The following is a 26,505-nucleotide window of genomic DNA, read 5'->3' as shown; positions in this document are numbered from 1 at the left end:
TATGTAACTAGAAATGCAATTGTTGGATGATATGGTCACTATATGTTTAATACTTTGAGGAACTACCTTTTTTCCAAAGTAGCTGTACCATTTTACATTCCCACCTGAAATGTATGAGAGATCCAGTTTCTCCACCTCCTTGCCAGAACTTATATATATATATTTTTAAAATAGCAATGATAATGAATGTGAAGCAGTTTCTCATGTTGTCGATTTGCTTTCCCCTAATAGCTAGTGATGTCAAGCACCTTTTAGGTGTTTATTGGCCATCTATATCTTCTTTGAAGAAATGTTTATTCAATTCCTTTGCCCATTTTTTAATTGGGTTGGTTTTTATTATTGAGTTGTAGGAGGTCTTTATATATTCTGGGCATTCATCCCTTCTAGGGCACCTACTTTAAGATTATTTCTACTTTTCCCCATTATAATTAGCATCATGATTGCTTTTTACATACCTTAGATTATTTACATTGGCTATAATTCTACAAGTGGGGTTAATGATTCAAAGGATATAACAATTTTTATGTTTTGTTTTGTTTTGTTTGAGATGCAGTATTGCTCTGTTGCCAGGCTGGAGTGCAGTGGCACGATCTCAGCTCACTGCAACCTCTGCTTCCTGGGTTCAAGTGATCCTCCTGCTTCAGCCTCCCAAGTAGCTGGGACTACAAGCGCCCACCACCACCCCCAGCTAATTTTTGTATTTTTAGTAGAGACAGGGTTTCACCACGTTGGCCAGGATGGTCTTGATCTCTTGACCTCGTGATCCACCTGCCTCAGCCTCTCAAAGTGCTGGGATTAGTGAGCCACCGCAACCAGCCATGCTTTTTAATATATAGTTCAGTTAAAAAAAAATGAATGCAGAAACAATTTACCATGTCCCATTACCTGTTTTATATCTTCACCATTTACGGGAATGAGAGGAAGACAGAGATAACAGGTGGAAAAATGGTCATTATTTTATTATGTAGTAACTGCATTGTCTGAATTAAAACCTTCATTAAGACACTGCTTTAAATGTAAAAACCAGATATTGTCACAACAGGTTTTATAGCTAGACGAGATTAAGAAATCATCTGGTTCCATCTAGATTATTCCCTGAGAAATAGTCTCCTTTGGAGATAATATCATCAGAGACTCTTAACTCATATTTTGGAAAATTAAACTAAAAGATCAAAATTCTTTTAAAATTTGATCTGACAGTAGTCTGCCTCTGGCCAGAATGGAATAACAGGGCCTAAATTTATTCTCCTTCCTCAAGTAACTAAAAAGCCGGACAAAATATATGAGACAGTGGTTCCTGAGGGACATCAGCAACAAGGACAGTGATCCCTGAGAGATGGGAAGCAAATGAAAAGCTTTAGTTTACTGACTGATGAGAGTCTGAAATCTGCAGGGCAAAAAAGAGAACTGCCAAGTTGAAGACTTTAGCCAAGAGTCTAGGGAGCCAAGATGGCTAGAGTTCCAGGGCAGAATGCCAGAGAGGAGATAGTATCATAGGGAGAAACCTCCAGAGATCTATAGAGGGCTCCCCTAACGTATTCAGCAGAGTACTGATCAGCAAAACATGTGCAGACACTATTCAGAGTGAAGGAAAGAACTACCCAAAACCATTTCAGAGAACAATACCCAGAACCCACACAAGGCGGGGAACACTTCTTTCCACCAGCCAAACTGGAACAACTCATGATTCCTAGGACTGGTAGAGTACTCAACAAGGTCTTTTGTTAGTATTATGAAATAATTAGCCCTAGACTAAACACTGCTCTGGTCTCATCTATGTAATCTTAAAGGCAAGACCCAAAGGATCACACTATTTCCAAGTAACTTAGCTGTGTCCCAGAACAAAGCTCAAGAATATTTATAGGAAGACAGAAATAGCCAGCACCCAACCAAGTACCATTCACAATATCTGGCATATAATAAAAAAATTATCAGGGATGATATTACTTAAGTCAGTCCATAACGGAATAAACACTGTTTTTACTGGGTACATTAGACTGTATGCCTCACAGTTGACTAAGAAACATTAAAATAACTTTCTTAGGTTTTATATATGTTTCAGTCATCATTTTAACTAGGTTTTTTTTTTTTTTTTTTTTAACTAGTAAGATGGACTACATGATTAGCAGTAGCATACACAATTAATTTCCTAAGAAGTCAAATAACGTGTTTGCTTTATCTGGCAAAACAATTGCAATACCCTAGATAATGCCAGCTTTCTCAGAATTGAATAATGCCTGGATAGTCTTAATTATGAGTGTTGACACCATAGTACATAATGGGAATAATTGTAAGTATTTTCATTTCTATTATTAAAGATGATTCTAATTCCATTTCTTTTCACATATGCAGATTTTTTTTCATTAACCACTCTGGGGGAAAAACTCAAAAATATTCCAAGAAATAAATTAATTTATTCAAAATTAATTAGATTCAATAGCAGAATCCAACATAGATTTGGAAATCATTTCTTAAAGATGAATTACTGAAGACCTGAAACCACATCAAATGGTAGTAGATTAACTTTAATGCTGACGCCAAACCTCTTGTTTTGTGTATGTCTAAGCAATCAATTGCAGGATTTACAAGCAACCAAAACATTAAAATATATTTATTATAATTCTAGATAAAAAAACAATTCTAGCAGTTATTCTTTTAAGTGTTTAGGCTTGGGCACACACAAACTCTTCCAACAATAGGGTTTGTCTCTTTTTTCCCCCCCAGAAATTCTAATCATTTTCTAAAACTTTGAGTGTTCTAAGATAATTAAAGCATTTTCCAGTGGGATGACTTAAGTCAGGATGCTTTTAAACTATTCTTAGAATTTACTGACTAGTATTAGGTGGTAGTTGTAAAAGATTCTCTACAGTTAGACTTCTAGTTTCTATATTGCTTTTGAGACTGATTAGATAATTGGGAATTACATTCTTTAACTCTGGGCATTAAGTGAAGGAAAAAATAGTAAAGCACAAAAACAAAATTTCTGATACTAAAAGCAGAAGAATGAAAGCCACTCTGCATGTATGCTCTGACATTTTCCAGGGAAGATTTAGGATTAAAATTGATTTCCCTAAGATAATTTATTTTAAGATATCGTATAAGTGGAAGAACCAATTAAATTCATCTCATTTCTTAGATAGGAAACCAGCAAAACGTAGCAATCCATAAGAAGAGACTGAATTAGAACATCATCTGTGTATACAAAAGACAGTTGTGGAGTTGCAGTTCTCGTTCATAAACTGGAACATGCAAATTTCTATTAATCTTAATAATCTGAAACTCTTGCCAATGTTTTTACTACATTTGTGTTCTGATTCTCTAGTTTTAAAATAACAAAAAAAGCAACCTAGAAACTTGAAAACCCTCTGCCATTTCCCATATTTGTAAGAAAAGATTTAAGAGGTCTTAGGAATTGTGCTACTGAAAACGACATTCCTGTAAAGTTGAGGGGACAAAAGATATTATAAACTAGGAAAAGAAAATGCTTCTACTTTCTTAGTTATTAGAGAACTGTGAAAAAGCAGTAGATGATTATTCTTTATGTGATGAAATAAGCACATTTACTCAGTGGCATGGGTAAATGTGTTTACACTAGAGTTACAAATTTTTAAACCTTTTTAAGTATGAGATAACTAAGTTGGTAGATCAAACAGTCAAAATAAAAGCTATTACTCCCTGACTGACAACAGTAACAAGGGCACAGGAACTGACTCTCCTTGCAATATGTGTTAACCCTTCCATGGCTACTTGTCATAAAACCACTGAGCCTTCAGTGGCAATTCAATACCAACTCACGTAACAGGTGCTTAAATATATTGATTGAGAACGAATGACTCTCAGAGACCAAGTAGTCCACACAAACTTAGTTTCTCAGTCCTTCCTTACCTTTACTGGGATCCCCCAGGATTGGCTTTGAGGCACAGTGAAAATCAAGAGATATATCCACACTACCTACTGCCAAGACTTTACTTGGGATACATTACATTCGAATAACCTAGAATCATTAAAAATAATATGAGTAACATTGATTGTTTTCGTTAACCTTTTTTTTTTTTTTGAAAATGAGTTTCGCTCTTGTTGCCCAGGCTGAAGTGCAATGGCGTGATCTCGGCTCACTGCATCCTCGGCCTCCTGGGTTCAAGCAATTCTGCCTCAGCCTTCCGAGTAGCCGGGACTACAGGTGTGTGCCAACACGCCCAGCTAATTTTTGTACCCTTAGTAAAGACAGGGTTTCACCATGTTGGCCAGGATGGTCTTGATCTCTTGACCTCGTGATCTGCCTGCCTCGGCCTCCCAAAGTGCTGGGATTACAGGCGTGAGCCACTGCGCCCGACCCTGTTTTCGTTAATATTATCACATCAGCTTACTCTACAAGGAATTGTGCTAAGTGTTTACACAGATTATTGAATCTATTCCTCCAATAGGTACAGTACTATTTTTTCTTCATTTTTCAAAAAGGAAACCAAGGCACAGAGATATTAGATGCCTTGTCCAGAGTCACACAGACAACAGAGTTGTTGAATAGGATTTGAACCCAAGGTGTCTAAGTTCAGAGCTTGAGTGCTTAAATACTACACTATATGTTCTCATAACAATTGTTAGAAGTATTCTATAGTAAATGTAACTATCTACTTTGAGAGATTTTGTTGTTAATATCAAACATGCCCCACAATCTACCAGTTTAAAAGATGATATTCTTAATAACTCTTCTCCACCCTTTCTAAAGAGCTGACATGTCATCTGTATTGTTTTTTAAATGCCCCAAATAACTCTTTACCTTATAACACTCAACACTGGTATCTGATTCTACAACATGCATTTCAAAATTGTTCAGTCTTGGCCTACAAGAATGCTCTACTGAAATAAATGGCATGTATGAGCAGGAAAAAAAGTCCTTTCTTCTTAAGGAGACAGCTGCTCTTTGTAAAATGTTGCTTGGCTTGGGGAAATCACATTATAATGGCTGGGAGGAGGGAGAACTGACACAGTACTAGGGAACTAGGATTGTTTTGTTTTTCTTCCTTCTGCCACTGACTTAAGCTTACTGAACAAAACATAACTATCCCTTTAGCATTGGCACACAGAATCAGCTGTGACAAACCTTTTCCATGAATAAACCAAAGCATACATTTCAATTAGTTCTGGGATTAAAAAAAAAAAAAAAAAAAAGCTTCCGAAAGATCAACTTGGTGAAAATCAGTAAGAGAGACTATTCTTCCTAAGGAAAGGCCTCCATTGAGCAGGCAATAGAAGAAAAAGTCTATATTGGAAATCTTAGTGGTTTCACACATTAAATGTTTTCTTGCTCACACAAAGTCCAATGAACAGGAGACAGGAGTAGTAGCAGCTCTGCTCCATAGTCATTCAGAAATCCAGGTTGCAGAGAATCTGCCATCTGCAATGCCTGGTTACCCTAGGTATCAACATCCAGCTGACAGAGGAGGGAGTGACACACTTCTACACCTGACCCATACAACTTCCCATGTGCTATCCTTTCCTCCTATCATTTCTGCTTTTATTCCGCTGGCCAGAATTAACCACATGGTCATACCTAACTGCAAGGGAGACAGGGAAATAAAATCTAGCTGCATGCCCACGAAGGAAAGGAAACAGAGATGGTGAGTAGCAAGCTAGTCTCTCTGTCAGAGTTGGGGCTACTAACAGCAATGGACCTCCCACAAATGGCAGAGGATCCTACAAAGAGCAATGGACTTAGCAGCAGCAGCAGCATGGATCTGTGTGCTGCACAAAAGAGAGTTTATATAAGACATGCAATAATTTGTGTTAAAAGCCAACATTCCACACCTATCAATGTATAGGACTGCAAGAATCCCCTTCATGCATTCAACAGTATTTATTGTGCATCTATATTATGTGCCAGATACCCTGCTAGGCTTTGAAAATATGATAATATGCAAAATAATGTCCCCAGCCACCAAGGAGCTTACAGTCTGGCAGGTGAAAGGGGGAAGGATTTATCTAAAGGGGAAGCAGACTGAACTTGAGAACAGACATATCCAGCACCCAGCAGAGGGCTGACATGAAACAGCAGCTGAACAAAAGGACATTGAACTGAAACAGGGTAGGCAGTGGTCTACATGTTGGGATATGACAAAGAAAGCATTTATGGATAAAAGGTACCCTGGGTAAGGTTGGAGAAAACTTCCAAATCCCATATATAAGTAAAAGTGGACAGAGGAAATAAAATAGTAGATCTCTTCTATAAGCTCTAGCTTGCAAACTTAAAAAAAATATGAGTTGCTTAAAAAAAGTCTATAACTGATGCAACAATGTTCTGGGGGGGCCTCGTGAATTTTACATGCTGGCATTATGCCTTTGGCATACCTTTAAGTAGGTTTTAGGGGACTACCACCCAAAACCCAGGGAGTTTAATGTTAAGACGTGGCAACATTATACTACACACCCAGTGTTTTCCCACCTGAAGCCACACATGAGAACTGCTTTTCTATCAGCCAATAAAGATTTCACTTATCTTCCCCAAAGATAACTTTATTAACAGTGTGCACTGACTAGTCACGTTTCCCTTACGCTTTGGTCATTAGGCTTCAGCTTAATTCACAGCCAGGCTTTAATGCATAATTGAAGTTTAACTCCTTAGAATAGAATCTTTTAAATTATATTTTCTCTGATCCTGATTTATATTTATTTACAATTTATTTTACTTTTTTGTATGTTTTCTAACATTTATTAGAAGCTAACTGTGGATCAGGTACTGTGCTAAATACTTTGCATGGATTAGTGTATTTAATACTCATGTCAACCTGTCCTATAACTCAAGAGTCTGTGGCTTAGAGAGATTAAGCATTTTGCCCAAAGACACAGAGCTTATAGGTAGGGGAGTTAGAATTCAAACCCAGATAGTCTAATTCAAGCCTTAGCACTTTATGGCTTCTGGATTATTGCATATTTTGGTAATCTGCCTCAGCTAACCTATAGAGTGAGGAAAGGGTATAAGTACTAATTAACATACATGGATGTTTTTACAGATGTGTTATGGATGGCAAGATGTCATCCTAGGAAGAGCTATCATAATCAAGGTTCAGCTTTAAATTTAATTTTCAAATTTTCTTCAGATACTTATAAGTTTTTGAGATAGAATTTCTTACATCATTCAAAAGATTTAAAAATTATAAACTACTAACTATAGTACATGATACAGGGGGCTGAAAAATGAATTAAGCAACAAGCATTAATAGTGTATCTTCCTATGTGTACATCTCTTTGGAGAACTGAAAAAGTATAAGCATTGCCTTTATGTTCAAGGGTTTAAACTAAGTTAGAAAATAAAACTAGTATTTCTTCCCCATGCTCTTCCAGAGCATAAGAGGAGGAAAATGTGCTTTGTTTGTTGTTGCTTTGAGACAGGGTCTCACTGTGTCGCCCAGGCTGGAATGCAGTGCTGCAATCACAGGTCACTGCAGCTTCAACCTTTTGGGGTCAAGCAATCCTTCCACCTGAGCCTCCCCAGTAGCTGGGACCACAGGCGCACACCACCATGCCCAGCTGATTTTTAAATATTTTGTAGAGACAGGGTCTCCCTAGGTTGCCCAGGCTGAAATCATGGTTCTTACTTGGCTGAATAAGCATGCTAAATAAGACAACCAGAATAACGCTTTATAAATGTCAGCTCAAGTCCCCCTAACTGATGACATTGAAAAAACATCTTTCTTCAAAATCTTAACCCGACTCCCACTGATAGAGCATCCTACAGAGAGAGAGCTGACCCAGACCTCGTTTTCACTTCTCAGTGCTGGAGTCATTAATTCAAGTTAACTCAAAAGTACCTCTTTAGTTATAGCAGCCCCTAGGTGAGTTTTACTCTCCTGAGATACATTTTAATAGCAAGGATAATTCTGATTCTTGCTCAGAACTAACACTAACACTCATCTCTGAGTTTTGCAAGGATTTGCAACCAACACCCACACAGGAAGGAGAATAACAAGTTTGGGCTTTATTTTAATCAAATATTTATATTCTTGATCAAAATCATGAATGTTTAATTGTTCTTTGTACAAAACAAAAGGAGAAAATTCCTATGGGTTTTTAAAATGAGATCTTGAGAAATAAATATAAACTATTCACCACCACTACCATCCAGCAATGCTTTTAGGCACTTAGACTCCCTGTCTCTTTTTTAAATACACTGCAGATTTCTTATAGGGAGGAAATATGTTTTCTGCCTCTTTATATGGTATTACGTTGCCTACTGAATAATGTTTGCTGCAAATGGTAGCTGAATTGCTAAAAAGATATAGCTGCAAGAGAATATTTACTGAACATGAGAAAGATCATGGGAAAGAAATAACCTCACAATTCCAAACAGCATCCAGGAGTCTTACCTTGATCCCCCAATAAAGGCCTGAATAGCCTCCTTCCTATAGGCCTGGGGAAGAGGAAATTTGTTTCTTCACAAACTCTTTTGCTAATTATTATGAACATGGCCTGAGAGGACAATCAAGAAACTCCAAGACTGAAGATAACAAGGAATCCTCCACCAGCAGTTACATGCAACCCCAAAGAGGAAGGGCTGGGTAGCGGGGGCTATAGAATGAGGGACATCTTTTGTGTCCTCCCTTTCAGCTACTCACTAGATAGTACTAGTTCTCGTGGTGTTTTGGGGATAAAGCAAGGGTGGTAGGATAAAGAGACGGACTTTGCTTATTTTTTTTTTTAAGGAAGACCCTCTTGTATGGTTCTGGCTGGGAACCAAAAAACAGAAGTGCTGATTTTTCAGAGTCAAGATGCCCAGTGATGACAGACAACATCCCATTCCCCAGCCTTCCCCTTCTCCAGACTAGGTCTTTGGCAATCAACAAGTAACATTTCCAGTCAAGGAATTAAGGGCTATATATTGTGAGAGTGGGCTTGTCCTATAATGAAATCATTCAGTGTTTTGTTTTAATCATGTCCTGCCTTACTGTATCCTAAATAGAGTCTCCTTTAAGCACAGGGACTTTAAAGCCATTTGGACGAGCCTTGTAAAGACAGACGAATCCAAACTAGCAAAATAAACCTCTTCAGTCAGAAATGTATTTCTGTGATGCAGGGTTTATTCCACATGAATAATCCACTGTTTTCCATGGGGTGGGCATGGGTCAAACAAAGGCAAGGGATTTTGATTTTGTTGTACAGTCAAAATACTCAGCACTCACTTCTGCCAGGGAATGAAACCATCTCCTCCAGCATTAGAAACAAAGAGCTCTGTGGAAAGTGGTCACAGAGCCCTCTGTTGGACTAGCAGGCTGTATTTACAGATCCTCTTCCCTGGCTTCACACCAATAACTAGGTTTCTACTGGTATAGGGGAGAATAAAATGAAACACAGAAGTATGTATCGTAGCCTGCCCTAGGAAGCAGAATTCCTGTTTAGATTCAGAACATGGCCAGCTCCCTAAATCCTGGGATAATATCCCTGAGGTGCATACAAGTATTATAAAAACATGTCCTATGTTGGCAGCTTGAGATGATAAATGCTTCAAGCCCTAGCCCCAGCACACCACTTATGCTCCCTGAAGAGGCCATTCTGTTCTCTTCTGTGCCTTCGCACACAGCTCTTCCCCCATGCTGGAATGCCTACTCTCTTTAGGCTACCTGGTAGATTCCTATTCGCTCTTCAGAATCTGGCTTATGTGATTTTTGTAGGCAATTTTTCAATACAGTCTTCATCCTCCCACTCCCTGCTTCACAAAGTTAATTATTCTTCTTAGGGTAAGCTCCTTATCTGTTACCTAGCAAATTTTTCTATGATTCCATCTAACATGCTGTATAGTTATTATGTGTTTACACATCTGGCTTCCAGAACAGATGGTGAGACCTTGGGGCCTGAGTTAATATATGTATGTATTTTATTACATTCTCAGCACCCAGCATGCTGCCTGGCTCTTAGTCACCATTTAATACGTCTTTAATAAATTAACAGGAAAAATGCGTTATTAAATTCACACAGCATTTGTTTTTTCCTCTTATAAAATTATTCTGTTGTTCTTTAATCATTTCATGAATGTTCTCTTTTCTTGAGTCACTTATGGAAACCGTCCTTTCCCACCTAATTCATTTTAAACTAAAAGGATAAAAAAGTTATATCCATGTATTATTATAATATATAGTCGTTTCTTTTCTGTAGGTATACAAATCTTTATTTATTGAGTCTGCACACTGTAGCATACCAATAAATAAAGTGATTAAGCCAGGTCAGGATAGAACAGGAACCAGAGGTGGGAAATCCTAAGAACTGTGTTGCATATATTACCTTGTTATTGAATCATTCTTACCTGCAGTTGCAGTTTAATGCATTGTTATTCTTTTTTATTATTATTACTATAAGTTTTAGGGTACATGTGCACAAGGTGCAGGTTTGTTACATATGTATACATGTGCCATGTTGGTGTGCTGTACCCGTTAACTCGTCATTTAACATTAGGTATATCGCCTAATGCTATCCCTCCCCACTCCCCCAACCCCACAACAGGCCCCAGTGTGTGATGTTCCCCTTCCTGTGTCCATGTGTTCTCATTGTGCAATTCCCACCTATGAGTGAGAACATGCAGTGTTTGGTTTTTTGTCCTTGCGATAGTTTACTGAGAATGATGGTTTCCAGCTTCATCCATGTCCCTACAAAGGACATGAACTCATCATTTTTTATGGCTGCATAGTAGTCCATGGTGTATATGTGCCACATTTTCTTAATCCAGTCTATCATTGTTGGATATTTGGGTTGGTTCCAAGTCTTTGCTATTGTGAATAGTGCCACAATAAACATACGTGTGCATGTGTCTTTATAGCAGCATGATTTATAGTCCTCTGGGTATATACCCAGTAATGGGATGGCTGGGTCAAATGGTATTTCTAGCTCTAGATCCCTGAGGAATCGCCACACTGACTTCCACAATGGTTGAACTAGTTCACAGTCCCACCAACAGTGTAAAAGTGTTCCTATTTCTCCACATCCTCTCCAGCGCCTGTTGTTTCCTGACTTTTCAATGATCACCATTCTAACTGGTATTAGATGGTATCTTATTGTGGTTTTGATTTGCATTTCTCTGATGGCCAGTGATGATGAGCATTTTTTCATGTGTCTTTTGGCTGCATAAATGTCTTCTTCTGAGAAGTGTCTGTTCTTTTCCTTTACCCACTTTTTGATGGGGTTGTTTTCTTCTTGTAAATTTGTTTGAGTTCACTGTAGATTCTGGATATTAGCCCTTTGTCAGATGACTAGATTGCAAAAATTTTCTCCCATTCTGTAGGTTGCCTGTTCACTCTGATGGTAGTTTTTTTTGATGTGCAGAAGCTCTTTAATTAGATCCCATTTGTCAATTTTGTCTTTTGTTGCCATTGCTTTTGGTGTTTTAGTCATGAATTCCTTGCCCATGCCTATGTCCTGAATGGTATTGCCTAGGTTTTCTTCTAGGGTTTTTATAGTTTTAGGTCTAACATTTAAGTCTTTAATCCATCTTGAATTAATTTTTGTATAAGGTGTAAGGAAGGGATCCAGTTTCAGCTTTCTACATATGGCTAGCCAGTTTTCCCAGCACCATTTATTAAATACGGAATCCTTTCCCCATTGCTTGTTTTTGTCAGGTTTGTCAAAGATCAGATAGTTGTAGATATGTGGCATTATTTCTGAGGACTCTGTTCTGTTCCATTGGTCTATATCTCTGTTTTGGTACCAGTACCATGCTGTTTTGGTTACTGTAGCCTTGTAGTATAGTTTGAAGTCTATTAGCATGACACCTCCAGCTTTGTTCTTTTGGCTTAGGATTGTCTTGGCAATGCGGGCTCTATTTTGGTTCCATATGAACTTTAAAGTAGTTTTTTCCAATTTCTGTGAAGAAAGTCATTGGTAGCTTGATGGGGATGGCATTGAATCTATAAATTACCTTGGGCAGTATGGCCATTTTCACAATAGTGATTCTTCCAACCCATGAGCATGGAATGTTCTTCCATTTGTTTATATCCTCTTTTATTTCATTGAGTAGTGGTTTGTAGTTCTCCTTGAAGAGGTCCTTCACATCCCTTGTAAGTTGGATTCCTAGGTATTTTATTCTCTTTGAAGCAATTGTGAATGGGAGTTCACTCATGATTTGGCTCTCTGTTTGTGTTATTGGTGTATAAGAATGCTTGTGATTTTTGTACATTGATTTTGTATCCTGAGACTTTGCTGAAGTTGCCTATCAGCTTAAGGAGATTTTGAGCTGAGACAATGGGGTTTTCTAGATATACAATCATGTCATCTGCAAACAGGGACAATTTGACTTCCTCTTTTCCTAATTGAATACCCTTTATTTGCTTCTCCTGCCTGATTTCCCTGGCCAGAACTTCCAACACTATGTTGAATAGGAGTGGTGAGAGAGGGCATCCCTGTCTTGTGCCAGTTTTCAAAGGGAATGCTTCCAGTTTTTGCCCATTATGATATTGGCTGTGGGTTTGTCATAGATAGCTCTTATTATTTTGAGACACGTCCCATCAATACCTAATTTATTGAGAGTTTTTAGCATAAAGGGTTGTTGAATTTTGTCAAAGGCCTTTTCTGCATCTATTGAGATAATCATGTGGTTTTTGTCTTTGGTTCTGTTTATATGCTGGATTACGTTTATTGATTTGCATATGTTGAACCAGCCTTGCATCCCAGGGATGAAGCCCACTTGATCATGGTGGATAAGCTTTTTGATGTGCTTCTGGATTCGGTTTGCCACTATTTTATTGAGGATTTTTGCATTGATGTTCATCAGGGATATTGGTCTAAAATTCTCTTTTTTTGTTGTGTCTCTGCCAGGCTTTGGTATCAGGATGATGCTGGCCTCATAAAATGAGTTAGGGAGGATTCCCTCTTTTTCTATGGACTGGAATAGTTTCAGAAGGAATGGTACCAGCTCCTCCTTGTACCTCTGGTAGAATTTGGCTGTGAATCCGTCTGATCCTGGACTTTTTTTGGTTGGTAAGCTATTAATTACTGCCTCAATTTCAGAGCCTGTTATTGGTCTATTCAGAGATCCAACTTCTTCCTGGTTTAGTGTTGGGAGGTTATTTGTGTCGAGGAATTCATCCATTTTGTTTAGATTTTCAAGTTTATTTGCATAGGGGTGTTTATAGTATTCTCTGATGGTAGTTTGTATTTCTGTGGGATTGGTGGTGATATCCCCTTTATCATTTTTTATTGCATCTATTTGATTCTTCTCTCTTTTCTTCTTTATTAGTCTTGCTAGCGGTCTATCAATTTTGTTGATCTTTTCAAAAAACCAGCTCCTGGATTCATGGATTTTTTTGAAGGGTTTTTTGTGTCTTTATTTCCTTCATTTCTGCTCTGACCTTAGTTATTTCTTGCCTTCTGCTAGCTTTTGAATGTGTTTGCTCTTGCTTCTCTAGTTCTTTTAATTGTGATGTTAGGGTGTCAATTTTAGATCTTTCCTGCTTTCTCTTGTGGGCATTTAGTGCTATAAATTTCCCTCTACACACTGCTTTGAATGTGTCCCAGATTCTGGTGTGTTGTGTCTTTGTTCTCGTTGGTTTCAAAGAACATCTTTATTTCTGACTTCATTTCGTTATGTACCCAGTAGTCATTTAGGAGCAGGTTGTTCAGTTTCCATGTACTTGAGTGGTTTTGAGTGAGTTTGTTAATCCTGAGTTCTAGTTTGATTGCACTGTGGTCTGAGAGACAGTTTGTTATAATTTCTGTTCTTTTACATTTGCTGAGGAGTGCTTTACTTCCAACTATGTGGTCAATTTTGGAATAGGTGTGGTGCTGAAAAGAATGTATATTCTGTTGATTTGGGGTGGAGAGTTCTGTAGATGTCTATTAGGTCTGCTTGGTGCAGAGCTGAGTTCAATTCCCGGATATCCTTGTTGACTTTCTGTCTTGTTGATCTGTCTAATGTTGACAGTGGGGTGTTAAAAGTCTCCCATTATTATTGTGTGGGAGTCTAAGTCTCTTTGTAGGTCTCTAAGGACTTGCTTTATGAATCTGGGTGCTCTTGTATTGGGTGCATATATATTTAGGATAGTTAGCTCTTCTTGTTGAATTGATCCATTTACCATTATGTAATGGCCTTGTCTCTTTTGATCTTTGTTGGTTTAAAGTCTGTTTTATCAGAGACTAGGATTGCAACCCCTGCTTTTTTTGTTTTCCATTTGCTTGGTAGATCTTCCTCTATCCCTTTATTCTGAGCCTATGTGTGTCTCTGCACATGAGATGGATTTCCTGAATACAGCACCCTGATGGGTCTTGACTCTTTATCCAATTTGCCAGTCTGTGTATTTTAATTGGAGCATTTAGCCCACTTACATTTAAGGTTAATATTGTTATCTGTGAATTTGATCCTGTCATTATGATGTTAGCTGGTTATTTTGCTCGTTAGTTGATGCAGTTTCTTCCTGGCCTCGATGGTCTTTACAATTTGGCATGTTTTTGCAGTGGCTGGTACCAGTTGTTCCTTTCTATGTTTAGTGCTTCCTTCAGGAGCTCTTTTAGGGAAGGCCTGGTGGTGACAAAATCTCTCAGCATTTGCTTGTCTGTGAAGTATTTTATTTCTCCTTCATTATAAAGCTTAGTTTGGCTGGATGTGAAATTCTGGGTTGAAAATTCTTTTCTTTAAGGATGTTGAATATTGGCCCCCACTCTCTTTTGTCTTGTAGAGTTTCTGCCAAGAGATCAGCTGTTGGTCTGATGGGCTTCCCTTTGTGGGCTACCTGACCTTTCTCTCTGGCTGCCCTTAACATTTCTTCCTTCATTTCAGCTTTGGTGAATCTGACAATTATGTGTCTTGGAGTTGCTCTTCTCGAGGAGTATCTTTGTGGCGTTCTCTGTATTTCCTGAATTTGAATGTTGGCCTGTCTTGCTAGATTGGGGAAGTTCTCCTGGATAATATCCTGCAGAGTGTTTTCCAACTTGGTTCCATTCTCCCTGTCACTTTCAGGTACACCAATCAGACGTAGATTTGGTCTTTTCACATAGTCCCACATTTTTTGGAGGCTTTGTTCGTTTCTTCTTATTCCTTTTTCTCTAAACTTCTCTTCTTGCTTCATTTCATTCATTTGTTCTTCCATCACTGATAAGCTTTCTTCCAGTTGATCGAATCGGCTACTAAGGCTTGTGCATTCGTCACCTAGTTCTCGTCCCGTGGTTTTCAGCTCCAACAGGTCCTTTAAGGACTTCTCTGCATTGGTTATTCTAGTTAGCCATTCTTCTAATCTTTTTTCAAGGTTTTTAACTTCTTTGCCATGGGTTCGAACTTCCTCCTTTAACTCAGGGCAGTTTGATTGTCTGAAGCCTTCTTCTCTCAACTCGTCAAAGTCATTCTCCATCTAGCTTTGTTCTGTTGCTGGTGAGGAGCTGCGTTCCTTTGGAGGAGGAGAGGTTCTCTGATTTTTAGAGTTTCCAGTTTTTCTTCTCTGTTTCTTTCCCATCTTTGTGGTTTTATCTACCTTGGGTCTTTGATGATGGTGACGTACATACGGGGTTTTGGTGTGGATGTCCTTTCTGTTTGTTACTTTTCCTTCTAACAGTCAGGACCCTCAGCTGCAGGTCTGTTGGAGTTTGCTGGAGGTCCACTTCAGACCCTGTTTGCCTGGGTATCAGCAGCAGAGGCTGCAGAACAGCAGATATTGGTGAACAGCAAATGTTGCTGCCTGATCGTTCCTCTGGAAGTTTTGTCTCAGAGGGGTACCCGGCCATGTGAGGTATCAGTCTGCCCCTACTGGGGGGTGCCTCCCAGTTAGGCTACTCAGGGGTCAGGGACCCACTTGAGGAGGCAGTCTGTCCATTCTCAGATCTCAAGCTGCGTGATGGGAGAACCACTACTCTCTTCAAAGCTGTCAGACAGGGACATTTAAGTCTGCAGAGGTTTCTGCTTCCTTTTGCTCGGCTATGCCCTGCCCCCAGAGGTGGAGTCTACTGAGGCAGGCAGGCCTCCTTGAGCTGCGGTGGGCTCCACCCAGTTCGTGCTTCCCAGCTGCTTTGTTTAGCTACTCAAGCCTGGCCAATGGTGGGCGCCCCTCCCCCAGCCTCGCTGCCACCTTGCAGTTTGATCTCAGACTGCTGTGCTAGCAATGAGTGAGGCTCCGTGGGCGTAGGACCCTCCGAGCCAGGTGCGGGATATAATCTCCTAGTGTGCTGTTTGCTAAGACCGTTGGAAAAGCGCAGTATTAGGGTGGGAGTGACCCAATTTTCCAGGTGCTGTCTGTCACCCCTTTCCTTGGCTAGGAAAGGGAATTCCCTGACCCCTTGCACTTCCTGGGTGAGGCGATGCCTCGCCCTGCTTCAGCTCACACTTGGTGTGCTGCACCCACTGTCCTGCACCCACTGTCGACAATCCCCAGTGAGATGAACCTGGTACCTCACTTGGAAATGCAGAAATCATCTGTCTTCTGTGTCGCTCATGCTGGGAGCTGTAGACTGGAGCTGTTCCTATTTGGCCATCTTGGCTCCACCCTCCTGTTATTCTTAAATGACACAAAGCTGAGATGTGTGCCTCCCCTCAAGACTCTTCCAGAGTTCTAATTATTAGAAACAATAATTTCCTATTATAAGACCAAGTTTCCATTTTCTATATATTTGTAAACAAAATCTCCTTTCACTAGCTACACCATTGCATCAAATCTGAGAAAAGCATCTTAAAGTATATATATATATATATACTTGAATTTTATAATTATAATGTGAATATAAATTATATCTCCTTTCAATTAGGATAAGTTCTTTTTTCATTGTTATGATGGAATTTGATGAATGAGCTGGCATTTTGTACATTCTGTTTAGATGTATAATTATGAATCTTTCATCTTAAGAGATTGAAATTCTCAATCTTTCATCATGACAATTAATCACATTGATTATACCGCATTTGTCTCCTTCGGGTAAGGGAAAATGATAATGGCAATCTATAAAGCTAATGAAATTGTATATAATCACAGACTGTTTAGTGCAATTAAGGATTTAGTAGCCTGGGCTGTCACTCAACTCCAGCGATCTTGTCCTGAACCTTTATTTTAATCATGATGCCAATTAAGACTTCAGGATGTAGTCCGTACTATATGAGCTAACATGGTGATGAGCTTTGAATAGTAATCCATTTTTTCAGCACTCTTCAGCTACATGACAAGAGCCTTCTAGAAACTTTTTCAGTTGTGGGAAACAGTACACTGAAGCAAAGAGAAGAACTCAGGGCAGGACATTTGAGCAGAGATTTTTTAAAGTTCACGGGAAAACAACAGTGTGGCTATAAAGCTTTAGTTATAAGTCACCAGATGTGATAAAAATAACTGAAGAGATAAAATAATTATGACAACAATCTTTTTTCAGTAACTATAGTTAACTTACAAAATTAAGAACACCAAAAACTTTAAAAGATAAATATTTTTATATCTTAAAACCACTCCTGGATGTCCATGTCTAATAGTTGTGCACGAGTTTATTCTAGAGTTCCTCTTCCTTTGTTTAATCACAAGGGTGTGGGTCAAGTCCAGCTTTGTTTGGCTGAACACAGAGCAGCACTCAGGTAACCGAGGAACCATCCCTCCTGATGTCATCTCTTCCTTAACAACCACTTCAAAATCACATGAAACAGTAGGCCTGCCCTTCCTTTATAGAAGCAGATGCTGAAGGCCACTGGGCTTTTAGCCACAGCTCAGGGAAGGCAGAGAAATAATTTCAATCCCAGCTGTTAACTTACCTTGAAGAACTTCCATGGGGAGAACAGTCCAGGCATTCTCCAGGTAGGAAATATAAATATAGCGAGCCGTATTGCAGGCCAGGCCAATGTACAGAACCCTAGAAAAAAAAAAAAAGCAAAGGAAAATAAACTGAGGCCCTAATATACAATCTAATATGCATACAAAACATACAAATATTACCTACCTTTTCCTTCCCCAAACCACCCATCATCCAGCAGACTCCAAACTCAGGAGTGGGAAAACTGAAGGACAATTACATTTAAGCATGAATTTAGGAATAAGAAGATGGCTTCTAACATATCTGCCCTCAGCCTTTTCAAAATGCTTGTGAATATAAAAGCGAACATCACCCTTCCTGAAACTTAATTTGTAGCAGAGATGATGCTTTTTTAAGATAGTCTGGGCACACTGCCATCTGTAATGACATTACTGGCTTCCTTCCAGGTGGCTGTAGGAGAACTATGCCTGGGATTGTAGCCACTTCACTACAATGGGGGAAAGAAGGATAAAAATGAGAATATGTAAACATGAATGTCGCCTTGCTCACAACACCCAACGATACCAAGCAGTTTCACAAGGAGACTCTCAAGGTCAATGAAAACTATCATTCACTAACTACTATAAACTATTTGGAAATCAAATAGTTTCTCCTATCAGTTCAATGGATACATGTTCATCTTTTAAAAAATCCATGGTATCATATGTTTACAAAACTAATAAATATACATCAACCTCTTGGGTTCTCTCACCCCCACCATTACTGCTGCCAAAAGTATAAGTAGAAATAAAATAAGCAAAGGCCTAAAGTGGTGCACCCAAGCGTGAGGTTTCAATCTCTCGTTCTGAACTGGATGGGTTGGTTTGGAAGCAAACAGTAGCTACTTCTCTGCACAAAATACACCCTAATGGTAGGGATTTATCTTTCTCCCTTGTTTTCTATTTTCTGTTAATTTTCCTAAACTTAATGCTCTGTTTTCTGAATCCAATTTGATGAAAAGTAAAAGGTAAAAGAAATAAACCAACATGACAATCAGTGGTATTTTCCTAATCTTGCTTTTTATGTTAAAATCATTCCTGACTGAGTGTATTGACTCATGCCTGTAATCTGAGCACCCTGGGAGGCTGAGGCAGGAGGATCACTTGCGTCCAAGAGTTCAAGACCAGCCTAGGCAACATAGTGAGACCCTGTCTCTACCAAAAAAAAAAAAAAAAAATTAGCCAGGCTTGGTGGCGCACACCTATAGTCCCAGCTACTTGGGAGGCTGAGGTAGGAGGATCCCTTGAGCCTGGGAGGTCTAGGCTGCCCTGAGCCATAATCCCACCACTGCACTCCAGCCTGGCAAACAGAGCAAGACCCTGTCTCAACAACAACAAAAAAAATCATTCCTATAAACACTGTTCCCTTTTTCCCAACACTGAATCAACAAAGGGAAATGCTCTCAGACACCCAGCTATCACTAATCTCACATATGGAAAAGAAAGATGAAGAAAAGACAAAAAAGAAAAGAAAAGGTTGAGGGGTGAGGATGAAATAGGCAATAGATATTAGAGGGATTTAGCAGATTCTCAGTGAAGTATTACAAAAAGTCTGGGTCATCTTGTTCTATGGACATTATGTTCTTCGTACTTGTGTGTTTTGAGGAGAAAAGTATGTTTCAATCTGCTTTAATGAAAATTTTATTGAACAAACTTGCTATAGATTCATCAATTTCCCTCTGCTAGGGAAAAAAAAGCCACAGGAAATTAAAATGCAAAATATACTACATGAACACACAAGTTACACAAACCTGTGCCTCCTTTTACAAATTCTAAGCCAGCCCTGTGGGTGGCCTCTCTTTACCCTAACTCAGGGGTCAGCAAACATTTTTCTATAAAGGACCACACATTAAACAGTTTAGGCTTCACGAGCTACATGGTCTCTGTTGCAACTCCTCAGCTCTGCTGCAGTAGCATGAAAGCAGCCACAGGCAATATGTAAATGAATGAGCATGGCCATGTTCCAACGAGAGCTGAATTATGAACACTGAAATGCAAACTTCATAAAATAATTTTCATGTGTCACAAAATCTTATTCTTCTTGTGATTTTTTTTTCAACCATTTAAACATGTAGAAACTATTATTCTTAGTTCACGGGCCATATAAAAACAGGCAGCAGGCCAGATTTGGTCAGTGGGCCACAGCTTGCCACTGACCTGGCCTCGCTCCTTAATTCTTTTTCTTTCTTTTTTTTTTGAGATGGAGTCTCGCTCTGTCACCCAGGCTGGAGTGCAATGGTGCGATTTTGGCTCACTGCAAGCTCCGCCTCCCAGGTTCACGCCATTCTCCTGGCTCAGCCTCTTCGAGTAGCTGGGACTACAGGCGCCCATCACCATGCCCGGCTAATTTTTTGTATTTTTAGTAGAGACGGGGTTTCACCATGGTCTCGATCTCCTGACCTTGTGATCCGCCCGCCTCGGCCTCCCAAAGTGCTGGGATTACAAGCGTGAGCCTCCGCGCCTGGCCAATTCTTTTTCTTTTTTTGAGACAGAGTCTCGCTCTGTTGCCGAGGCTAGGGTGCAGCGGCAGGATCTCGGCTCACTGAAACCTCCGCCTCCCAGGTTCAAGCAATTCTCCCGCCTCAGCCTCCTGACTAGCTGGGATTACAGGCATGTGCTACCATGCCCGGCTAATTTTTGTATTTTTAGTAGAGACAGGGTTTTGCCATGTTGGCCAGGCTGGTCTCAAACTCCTGACATCAGGTGGTCCGCCCACCTCGGCCTCCCAAAATGCTGGAATTACAGGCATGAGCCAGCTCCTTAATTCTTAACCTTGGCTGGACATCAGATTTACTCTGGTAACTGTTTACAACTACAGATGCCGAGGCCCACACCTATCTCAATAAAGATCTCTATGGTTGAAACCCAGCCTTTTTGAAAGTTCCCCAGGTTGTTCTCTTACTGAGCCAGGGTGGAGAACCAGTGGTCTAACTCATTCCAAGCTGTCCCCAGTAATACTGTCATATAATCCCATCATAAAACAATTTTGGTAATCCACTTTCCTAGTGTTCACAAATTGTCTATCCTGAAGCTGTCTTTTGAGCCCACCTCTGAATCAGGGTTGCCATGACAACCGTAATTCAATCCAGGCCATAGTCCAAAACTCCTGGCTTAAAATAACCCAGTGTCAATTGATCCAGTTTAGGAGGTAGATTGTGCTTTGCCTTCAAACCTCTCCCCAGATGGAATTCAGTCACTAGAGTGACTGGTTCACAAATTCTGGGACCCTTAGGTCTCAGATTGCCACCAACAAGCTGAGTGGTTATGAATTTGTTATAGCCTTCACTTCTTTCCCACATTTCTACTTTCACAATTGATAGTCCTTTAGGAGCAAACAGGTACCCTAAAAAACACAAAATAAGAAGTATCCAGGTCAAGCTTACTTCATCTCTCTGAGCCTCAGTTTCCTCATATATCAAGCGGGGATAAAAACATGTATTCTGTAGGTTTGTTGTGAAAACGACGACACAATGAGTTGCCCAAAATAAGCACTCAATAAATGATTCATCATCATCATCATCATCATCATCGTCATCATCATCATCATCGTCATCTTAAAGAAAATTATCCAAATAAATACTCTTTGGTTTCTGACAAAACTTTTATCCCAGAATTCCAAAAGACAAGAGCATTCGCATTCCTTCCTCACCAACCATTTTCAGGAAGTCAGTGGCTTCAAGAAATCAGCCGGGGTAAAATTGTGAGCAGAAAGAAAGACAGAATTTGGATCTATGAAAAGGCAAAGAAGTACACATATATTTACTGAATAGTCACTGAAAAGTACTTCAGTGTCAGAATGGGATATTTAAACTGCCATGGTGCGTTGTTATGACTGAACCATGTGTTCCCCCAGTTCATGTGCAGAAGTCTTAAATTCTGACCCCCAGTATCTCAAAATGTGACTGTATTTGGAAATAGAGCCTTAGAAGAGGTAATTAGGTAAAATGATGTCATATGGATAAGTCCTAATCCAATATAACTGGTGTTTTTACAAGAAGAGATTAGAACACAAACAGGCACAAGGAAAGAAGTAAAAACTCTGGAAGAAAACCTAAGCCAAAGAGAGAGGCCCTTGGAAGTAACCAACCATATTGACAATTGATCTTGGACTTTTTGCCTCCAGAACTGTGAAGAAATAAACTTCCGGGTTGGTTTGTTTGTTTGTTTTTTGCAATGGCATGATCTTGGCTCGCTGTAACCTCCGCCTCCCGGATTCAAGCGATTCTCCTGCCTCAGCCTCCCAAGTAGCTGAGATTACAGGTGCATGCTACCATGCCCGGCTAATTTTTGTATTTTTAGTAGAGACGGGGTTTCAATATGTTGGCCAGGCTGGTCTTGAACTCCAAACCTAAAGTGATCCACCTGCCTTGGCCTCCCAAAGTGCTGGGATTATAGGTGTGAGCCACCACGCCCGGCGATAAACTTCTGTTTTTTAAGCCACCCAGACTGTGGTACTTTGTTATGGTAACCCAAGCAAATGAACACATTCACTCTAATAAAGTTAGGGATTTGCTAATATAAAGGAATTTAAAGCATATTTTACTGGATCATTTTCTAGACAATCAAATTCTTTTTTATGCTGAATATGAGCACATGTTCAGGGTCCTAGAATTTTTTTACATAAGATTATACATAAGATTACTGATGTATAATCAGTAATCTTATGGGCACTGATGTCTGGAAATACAAGATACTGAAAAAAAAAGTCTCTCCACAAGATACAGATACCTACTGAACACCTATAATGATAAAACTCAAAAACAACATGACTGTCCTATTTCAGAACAGGAAGTCAGTAGTAATAAAAATAGACAAGAAACAAAGGCAATTTTAGAACAGGTGGTTGGTAAACTGAAGTTATCTATAAAGAGGAACACAATTTATGATAAGAAGCAAATGATGCCGGAGAAAACACTACACTGTGGAAAACTCAAATCATCTGCCAGTCATTTTTATCCTGTATTTGAGCAAACTACAAGAGTAGGAGAAAAAAATTGTTATAGATTCTAATTTCTTATATAAGCACAATTCACAGTATTAGCAGTTTAAGCTGATTTGTGGTTATCTTATAATAAAACTGGTATTTTTTTCAAGAGTGTTCAAGATATAGATACAATGAATTATGAGTCATTCTGTAATTCCTAACAGTGTAGTTAGTTGTGAGACCCTACTTTTCTAAATTTAACCAACTATAATATGGCTAAATCCACCCTCCCCCACCCCACCAAGAGCCACTAAAAACCACAATGAACATAAATTTTGCTCAATAAACATTTATGAAGATGCCACTATCTACCTTGTACTGTGAGGGGAGTAAAAATGAAGAGGAAATCTACCTTGTCTTCAAGGGACTTACAGCCTAGTGGGGGAGACAAACACATAAACAAATAAGTTAAATATAATACATTAAGAGATATCCAAAGAGTGCAATGGGACCACACAGGAGAGACCCTTAGCTAACTCTGGGGGTTGAGGCAAGTGGTTGGCCAAAGGCCACCTGAGTTAGAAGTGGTTGGCCAAAGAGGGCAGAAAGAGCATCACAGGCAGAGGAAACAAAGCGAACAGGGGTTCACCGTAGAATCTCAAGCATCTGTGGCCAGACATGGTGATTGAAAGACACAAGAAGGATTACAGTCTAAGGATTTTTGAAGAAAGAAGTGAACTTTTCCAGTCCAGATACAGTCTGGGTATTACTCCAGAAACAACACAGGGTGTGAGCAGCAAAGAAAGACCTAAGTGGAGTTATCCTACAATGCCCAGATCTGAGACACAAAAGAGCAGCACCACCAGAGAACCCATATTCACCTAATGACTGATGGCAACAGGCATTTTGCAAAGCCCCTGGCAGAGAAACAAAACTTTCCAAAATAATTATAATAATACACTGGATACAAATGAAAGACCCCAGATGAAGATTGTTTTTTATCACTTGGAAGTTCAGTATTTGCAGTTAGACTGACAATTGTCTACAATGTGTGTTGCAAGCCCTCACACAAAGATGCACGCACACCAATGCATACAAGGTTGCTCGAGGCCAGGGTGGGAGATGAAGACAGACCAGCAACAAACCAAGATTCAAAAAGCAATGTTTCAAACAGGTCACAGACCACTTGGGCAATTTCCTCAGCTATACCTGGCTAGAGTTTTTACTAGATTTCCTAATGAAAAGAACTGGTTGTTGACACCAGATCCCTACTGCACAGTCTACAGTCTGCCTCATATGTGAACTGGATTAAGTTTTCTGTATGGTAGACAGTATATGGTGCACCCTTAGATTGGGCTCCATCGTTCTCAGATTTTTTATTTTTATTTTATTTATTTATTTATTTTTGAGACAGGGTCTTGCTCTGTTACTCAGGCTGGAGCACAGTAGCATCATCACAGCTCAATACAGCCTTGACCACCAGAGCCTAGGTGATCCTCCCACCTCAGCCCCGCAAGTAGCTGGGACTACAGGTGTGCACCATCATGCCAAGCTAACTTTTGATTTTTAGTAGACACAAAGTCTCACTGTGTTGCCCAGGCTGGTCATGAACTCCTGGGCTCAAGCAATCCTCCTATCTCAGCCTCCCAAAGTTGCTGGGATTACAGGCATGAGCCATCCACCTGGCCCCAGATTATTCTTTTATGTTCTATATAAACTTGTCCCTAAAAAAATTTTTTTTCAGAATTGTTATAGATGTCTTCCTAGAGTAGGCAGAGTGGGGAGACATCAGCTGCTGATTAGAGTGGAGACTCCTGTGCTCAGCGCAAGCACTTGATGTACCCTCCTCCCCAGGAATGAAGCTTATTTCTACATAATCACTGATTCACACTTTTGACCTGAGTAAGATGACGTTCTCTATTGTCAGTTTAAGAGAGTAAGAAAATATATATCCAAACTCTTTAGAAAATAATTAAAATATAAAGGACAGGCCTTGAAAGAATTAAATCTTAGTCTAGAAAATTTGTTTTCTCATAACTGTCCGCCTCCTCCCAGCTATCTTCCATGATATAATGTTACTGTGGATATCTTGCCAGGATTTCTGTGTCCCTGACTAGTAGAATAGGGTTTTGCTGTAACTGTCTGGAATCTCTTGTCTTCTCTCCCCTTTTTTTGTCCTCTCCATGGCATCTCCTGCATCCTGTGTCCCACTCCAGGACTGGCTGGTTTGAAAGAATCACAGCTGGCATTCCTTGGGATTCCCATCCCAAGAAGGTGGCCTGAGTTACATCATGGTACCCTCCTCTAATGCTAGAATGGTAGCAAGAGTGGCCAGAGAGGAGAGGAGACAAGGCCACAGAATCAGTGACCTGAGCAACAGGCAGGAGCTGCCACAGCTCATGTTCAGACGAAGTGCTTACCTAGAAGTAGCAGGGCTGACAGCATCTCTCTCCCTTTTTCCAAGATATGACTTGGGGCACTGGTACCTCTGATTTTGAGAGTCCCACTGTTGAAGGGGATCATCCCTTCCAAGAAGCCTCCCAAGATGTCTCCAGGTATAATTAGTCCTCCTATCCCCCCCGTTCCCCTGCTACACTCTTTGTTTCCATTAGAGGACTCATCACAGTCTGTTGCACACCGAAGACTGAGACCCTGGGAGACAATGGCTATGTCTTCTTCTCTTTGTACTCAAAAAGAGCCTGCCTTGCTCAGGCATTCCATGAATCTATAACATCATTTAATATAATCTTATGTAAACTGATAAAATATGAGGGCAAAAGGAAGCATTATTCTCATGAAAACAGTATTTCTCAACAAGCTACTATCATTTTGGATGGTGCAATTCTTTATTGTGTGGGATCTACCATTCACTGTGGGATATTTAAAATCCCTGACCCTTGGGTGCTAAATGCCAGTGTCTGAAACACTAAAATTTGTCCTATGCACATTTTTAAATGGCCCCTGTTGAGAACCATGAGGTAAATCTCTTAAAACAATGGTTATTCTGTTCCCATTTCTCCATAAAATGTCTGTAGGTGTATTCAATATGGAATCAATTAATATCCATATTCACATTATATTAATACAAAAACAAACCAAGAAGGAGACAGACAGCAAATCATGAACAATGATCATCCTGGAAATCTGCAATGACAGGGCCCTTCATTGCCTAAGGAGTATATTTCTGTAGATTTTGAGTTTGTATAGTGAGTTATGTACTTTTTAATAATCACATAATAATAAAGATTTAAATGGTGGGGAAAAAACTACTGTCAAATTAGGCATGGGAAAGGCAACCTTTAAATTTTTAAATTAAAAGACTTCTGCTCTCAGATTGTTCTGAAAGTATATTAAGGTTCATGTTCCACACTAAAAAAAAATTAAAACTGGTAGAAATCATAGATTGTAGATACTGCAGTTTAAATGTCTGTATACCCTCCAAAATTCATATGTTGAAACTTATTCACCAATGTGATGACAGCATGAAGGAGGTGATTAAGAATGAGAGTGGAGCCCTCGTGAGTGGGTAAAAGAGGTGTGAGGGAGCTGTTTCCCCCTTCTGCCCTTCTGCCTTCTGCCATGAGAGAACACAGCATTCAAGGCGCTATCTGGGAGGCAGAGAACGAGGCCTTTACCAGTCACCGAACCTGCCAACACTTTGATCTTGCACTTCCCAGCCTCCAGAACTGTTTGGCATTTAAAGACATTGCAGAATATTAAGTATAGTATTGTAATATTTATGTCAGAAAAAGGAAGTGACACATAAAGCTACATACTTACACATGAACAGAATATCTATAAAAGGATACAACACTAGAGCCTCGTATAATGGATGGTCTCTAAGGAGAGGAATTGGGGGAC

The 26,505-nt window shown here is 39.6% G+C and overlaps 2 protein-coding genes across 4 annotated transcripts in view; one reads left to right on the top strand and one right to left on the bottom strand.

The window, feature by feature from the left end:
* The window catches only part of MFSD6 (major facilitator superfamily domain containing 6), a 91,846-nt gene that overhangs the window by 14,314 nt on the left and 51,027 nt on the right, over positions 1–26,505 (bottom strand). For both annotated transcript variants that reach the window (XM_055290032.2, XM_055290029.2), the window contains exon 3: positions 17,684–17,781. In XM_055290032.2, coding sequence (XP_055146007.1) covers positions 17,684–17,781 — 98 coding nt within the window. The remainder of the gene's footprint in view (positions 1–17,683; positions 17,782–26,505) is intronic.
* Positions 1–26,505, top strand: part of NEMP2 (nuclear envelope integral membrane protein 2) — a 91,268-nt gene that overhangs the window by 47,769 nt on the left and 16,994 nt on the right. The window lies entirely within an intron of this gene.

The sequence above is a fragment of the Symphalangus syndactylus genome, chromosome 8, assembly GCF_028878055.3.
Source record: "Symphalangus syndactylus isolate Jambi chromosome 8, NHGRI_mSymSyn1-v2.1_pri, whole genome shotgun sequence".
NCBI lineage: Eukaryota > Metazoa > Chordata > Mammalia > Primates > Hylobatidae > Symphalangus > Symphalangus syndactylus.
Note: the sequence above shows the minus strand (reverse complement) of the source record. Positions and strands in the feature narration are given on the sequence as shown.